The sequence below is a fragment of the Cervus elaphus genome, chromosome 9, assembly GCF_910594005.1.
Source record: "Cervus elaphus chromosome 9, mCerEla1.1, whole genome shotgun sequence".
NCBI classification, from domain to species: Eukaryota; Metazoa; Chordata; class Mammalia; order Artiodactyla; family Cervidae; genus Cervus; species Cervus elaphus.
In genome coordinates, this window is record NC_057823.1 from 16057819 (window position 1) to 16063408 (window position 5590).

The window sequence follows — 5590 nt, forward strand, 5'->3', positions numbered from 1 at the left end:
TGTTTCCCAGATGTGGTGCTGAAAGTAAAACTACAGCTCTGGCTTCCCCAGTGGTTCAGTGGGTAAAGGTATCTGCCTGCAATGCAGGCTTGATCCCTGGGTGGGGAATATTCCTCTGGAGGAGGAATAGCAACCCACTCCAGTATTCATGCCTGAAAAATCCCAAGGACAGAGGAGATTGGCACACTACAATCCGAAGTGTTACAAAGAGTCAGACGCAACGAAGCACAATCTACAATGAACAAGGTTCTTCACCTTTTTAAAGTTCTTCTCCACTCCCTGGACTCTCCCTCGACAGTTCCACTGTTTCTGCCCCCTCGCCCACATGTAGTTCTGACTGATGGCCTCAAATTTTTGTCCTTCTGGGAAGGTGATCTCACTAATCTTATCTACTCCCCTTTTCTCCTCTCTTGTCTTACTCTCAACATCTCCTTGTCAAAGGAAAGTAGAGTAACTTTCCTCCTAAAGACACATGAAAAAGCTTTCCATGAGAGTCCTAAGACTAAACGCAATACACTAAGACATCCATGACGCAGTTAATTTTATTCAATGATGTTTCTCTGCATTGACTCCACCGGAATGTCTAAGAAACACAGCAAAAACTCAGACAGGGGCTCTGTAACAATTTAGAGCTGTGGGATGGAGATGGGGGAGAGATTCAAGAGGCAGGGGACATATGTATACCTTTGACTGATTCTTACTGATGTTTGAGAGAAAACAACAAAATTCTGTAAAGCAATTATACTTCAATTAAAAAATAAATTAATTAAAATAAATTTTAAAAAATCCCAGAGGGATGGGATGGAGAGGGAGGCGGGAGGGGGGATCGGGAAGGGGAACACATGTAAATCCATGGCTGATTCATGTCAACGTATGGCAAAAACCACTACAATATAAAAAAATAAAAAAAGAGCTAAGAAAAAAGTTAATTAATTAATTAAAAATTTAAAAAACTAAAAATAAAAAAGATGACTAAGAAGAGAAATGAAAACAGATACATTCTTATGAATAAGCCAATGAGAAAGTTTCAAAGCAAATAAGATGCCAGAGGAAGATTAAAAACATTTGCCCTGCCTACAAAACAATGGTTTATTTTATTATATTACTCAAACCAGTGGGGGAAAACCTGATAAATATAGCAATAAAAGAAAACAAATCAAAGACTTCCCTGGCAGCCCAGTGGTTAAGACTTCACCTTCCAATGCAGACGATGGGGATTCAATACTTGCTTGGGGAGCTAAGATCCCAAATGCATCATGGCCAAAAAACCCAAAACATAAAACAGAAGAAATATTGTAATGAATTCAATAAAAACTTTAAAAGTGGTCCACAAAAAAGTAAAAATTAAAAAAAATTAAATTGCTGAAGCAATGGAAAAAATACATGGACTCAAGGGTATATAGGAAACTTATGAAACACAGTAATACTACTTAAATTTTATTGAGGCATTGTCCTAAGTGTTTATTGTTCTTATAGAAATTAACTTTCCAGCAGTAATTACACTACAAATGGCAAGCATAAGGCTCTAAGAGTAATCAATTCCCAATATCAGGAATTGGATTAAGCAGGTGGCATAGATTCCGTTTCTCAGTGATAAGACTGAAGGTTGTACCTTATGGGTGATGCCATGTAAATATCTTTTATAAATAGAAGGTCAATTAACAACAGACTTATTGAAGGTCAGTCAGTTTTATTTGTCTCCGGTAATCATGTCTAGGTATGTCTGCATCTATTTCAGCCATCTGAGTCCATGAGGGGAATCAGCCTAACATGAAGCCTCTTCATGGAGGAATGAATAAATCTCTAATTTCCTGTTCCTGCACATTTCCTTCCTCTGAAGTCCTTGTGATGAAAGATAATTATCTTTATTGTTTGAGCATATTAAGAGTCAGGGTTTCTTTCTTTTATTAGAAAGAAAATTTTCCTCACTGATCAATTTCAAATATCCCACAATCATTTCAAACTGCTGAGATAATCTAATCACAAAATTTTATGGATGATGAAGTCTAGTGTTATGGATACTAATGTTACCTAACATATGTCCAACTTGCCAGTGACTGGTCTTAAAGATTCCTGAACTGAGATATGAAAGATCAACCACAATGTCTTGTAAATAGGCTTTACTCTGGAGTACGATTTACATGGTGTCATCCAAGGAATCAGGCAGAATCTATTTCTGCACGACCATAGACTTGTTTAAATTCTTTCCTTGACCTACCCACCTTTTCCTACTTCCCTCGGCCTGGGAACATTCCCCACAAAATTACTATACCATGAACCTCTGCCTCAGATTCAGCTTTTATTGGCTCTAACCAAAACCTTAAAATAGAGAACGGAAAGTTTATGTCAAACATCAGAGAACTAGAAAACGACACAATCATAGAATAGAAAGTACTCTACTAAAGAGTTTCCTCAAAGCTCCCTTCATGTCTCTGTTCCTCAGGCTGTAGATGAAGGGGTTCATCGTGGGAGTGACCACAGTGTACATCAATGAAGCCACTGCAGTCTTCCTGGGAGAGTCAGAAATTGCAGAACAAATGTACACTCCAAAACCTGTCCCATAGAATAAAAACACAACTGAGAGGTGAGACCCACAGGTAGAATAAGTTTTATACTTTCCACCTGCTGATGACTTTCTCAAAATAGAGGATACTATTTGAGTATAAGAGAAAATGATTCCAGAAACAGGAATGCCACCTAATAGGCTAATTGCAAAATAAAGAAGAGTATTATTAATGAGGGTATCAGAGCAGGCAAGCTTGATGACCTGAACAACTTCACAGAAGAAGAGGGAGATTTCCAGGTCCTTGCAGAAGGATAGTGGCAGCACCATCAGAGTGTGGAGCAGGGCATTCCCAATGCTAATGAGCAAGGAGAGTAGGGTCAGCATGACACAGAGGTGGGGGTTCATGATGACTGTGTACCTCAGTGGGTGACAAATGGCCACATAGCGGTCATAGGCCATTGCCCCAAGGAGAAAACTTTCCCAACAAACCAAAACCAGGACAAAGCAGATCTGAGTGAGGCAACCTGTGTAAGTGATGCTCTGACTCTGTGCTTGCATGTTCACCAGGATCTTTGGGATCAGGGTTGTGCTTAAACCAATGTCTGTAAAGGACAGATGGGAGAGGAAGAAGTACATGGGGGTGTGGAGGTGGGAGTCAGAAATGACAGCCAGGATGATGAGCAGGTTTCCCAGGACAGTGACCAGGTACATGGACAGGAACAGGTTGAATAAGGTGGTCTTCAGTTTTTCATCCTCTGTCAGTCTCATGAGAAGAAATTCAGAAACAGCTGTTCGGTTTCTGGGTTCCATGATGTTGATGAATCTGATGAACAAGATACGGTAACAAGACAATAAAATGTGTGGTTACTAGGGAAGCAGCAGTAGTTCACAAGAAGCATAAACCATCTTGGGAATGGAAAGAGACTAAAGGAGTGGGAGGGGAAGGAAAGCATGCATATTTATCTGTTATGTCAAAAAATCCTAAAGGAAATCAATCCTGAATATTCACTGGAAGGACAGATGCTGAAGCTCCAATGCTTTGGCCACGTGATGCAAAGAGCTGACTCATTGGAAAAGAACCTGATGCTGGGAAAGATTGAAGGCTAAAGGGGAAGAGGGTGGCAGAGGATGAGACGGTCAGATAGCATCACTGACTCAATGGACATGAATTTGAGCAAACTTCAGGAGATAGTGGAGGACAGAGGAAACTGGCATGATGCAGTCTGTGGGGTTGCGGAGTCAGACATGACTAAGTGCTTGAGTAACAATAAAAAAAATCTAAGGTTGATGACAGCAGAGCATAAACAGTTCTAGAAAAGGTTACCCCTTGGTTGGTTTTTGAAAATATTTATTGGTATTCATAAATCAGAGATACTTAATTATTGGTGCAAAATAAAAAAAGAAGTGTGAAGATGACATAAGTTATGAACAGTGACTTGGTTCTAATCATCTGATGTGTGTACTCTTTTTATAGCTTTCTCAGGATAAACTTGTACCCAAACACCTGTCCTCATTTCCAAACATTCACTCAGGATCATTAGGTTACCTGGCTGGCATTGCAGTGGAATGATGTCTGACATCTGTGATATCTCAAACCAAAGATCTGTCCTTCTTTGAGAGAGAAGGGTTTGAGTGAGTTACCAGCTCCTGGGCAGGAAGGGTCACCTATGGTAGGAGTCTGTGTGCTGCTTATATCCAAGGAAAGGACTGTGGATAGAAATGGTAACAGATAGATTGCAGTCTTGAACCCTAGAGATTCAACTTCCAAAGCTCCTTGTTAACCAAGCAATTTAATGTTGCTGTGATCCCATGAGAGTGCAAGATTCTACATGGGAAAATTCAGGATGGCTGCTTTCCTGACTCTGTGAGGCCAAGTGTACACTGTCTACTTTTCTGCTCGTGTCCATTTCTAAGTTTTTCATAGAGTTGTAAGAGGTTACAGGATCAAGGCAAAACACTAGTGTTTAAGCACATTCTCAGTTCATTTAGTTAGATTTTACCCATTATCTAATAAGTGGGGTTGGTATCCCACATTAATATTAATTAAACCATCTTCGTCTTTAAAGAATTCAACATTTTCATGTGCCTGTGAACCTGCCTGCCAATTCAGGAGACATAGGAGACGTGGGTTCAATCCCTGGGTCAGAAAGATCCCCTGGAGGAGGGCATGGCAACCCACTCCAGTATTCTTGCTTGGGGAATCCCATGGACAAAGGAACCTGCAAACTACAGTTCACAGGGTGAAAATAATCAGACAGGAGTGAAGCAACTTAACACGCAAACATCAGTTTATTTCCTCTATTGTTCACTGCTATTGTTTGAAATGTGTTAACCCACAATTTTCTGGATATAGTAAAACCAACAGGAAACAAGATAGTGTTGCAACTTCATCCCTTACTACTTTAACCTCACTTGCTTCAAACACATAAAATAACAAAAACAAGAGAGATATAAAATTTTAAAAACTAAAGCAGAGGGATGGGATGGGGAGGGAGTTGGGAGGGGGGTTCAGGATGGGGAACATATGTACACCCATGGCGGATTCAGGTCAATGTATGGCAAAAACCAATACAATGTTGTAAAGTAAAATAAATAAATAACTAAAACAAACAAACAAAACTAAAGCAGAAGTGGAGATTTGTTATTGAGAAATGAGGGTGAACATAAGAGTTGTGGACACTGTTTGAAACCATGACTATGAGCTTAGAGCAACAGAAAGGTTCAAAAGAAGCCTCCCAGACAGAACTGAACCAAGCTACTTGATGGATAGATTATTGATACCAAAAAAATAGAGAGACAGGAACACAAGCATATCACTAAATGAAAACATCACACCAAAAGGGAAGAAACTTAGAGAATATGAAAAGGACAGAGAACTACAAAAACAACCAGAAAGCAAGTAACAAAATGGCAATAAGTACATACCTATCAAAGGGGTTCCCAAGCAGCTTAGGAAGATCCCCTGGAAAAGGAATGGGAACCCACTCCAGTATTCTTGCCGGGGAAATCCCTTGGATGGAGGAGCCTGGCAGGCTACTGTCCATGGGGTTATAAAAGACTCAGACATGACTTAGCTACTAAACA

At 39.9% G+C, this 5590-nt stretch overlaps 1 protein-coding gene across 1 annotated transcript; it reads right to left on the minus strand.

Annotated features, from left to right (window-relative positions):
• Positions 1 to 2377: 2377 nt before the first annotated feature.
• LOC122699444 (olfactory receptor 7G1-like) lies at positions 2378 to 5030 on the minus strand. Its single transcript, XM_043911384.1, has 2 exons — positions 5006 to 5030; positions 2378 to 3336 (listed from the first exon to the last, which is right to left on the minus strand). The coding sequence occupies exons 1-2, from the start codon at positions 5028 to 5030 to the stop codon at positions 2378 to 2380; spliced, it is 984 nt and encodes a 327-aa protein (XP_043767319.1).
• Between the last annotated feature and the right edge of the window lie 560 nt (positions 5031 to 5590).

Coding starts and splice junctions, on each gene's coding strand:
- LOC122699444 (XM_043911384.1), bottom strand. CDS start 5,030: ATGTTCCCCATCCTGAACCCCCCTC. Junction 3,337..5,005: donor CCCCATCCTGAACCCCCCTC/CCAACTCCCTCC, acceptor ACCGTATCTTGT/TCATCAGATTCATCAACATC.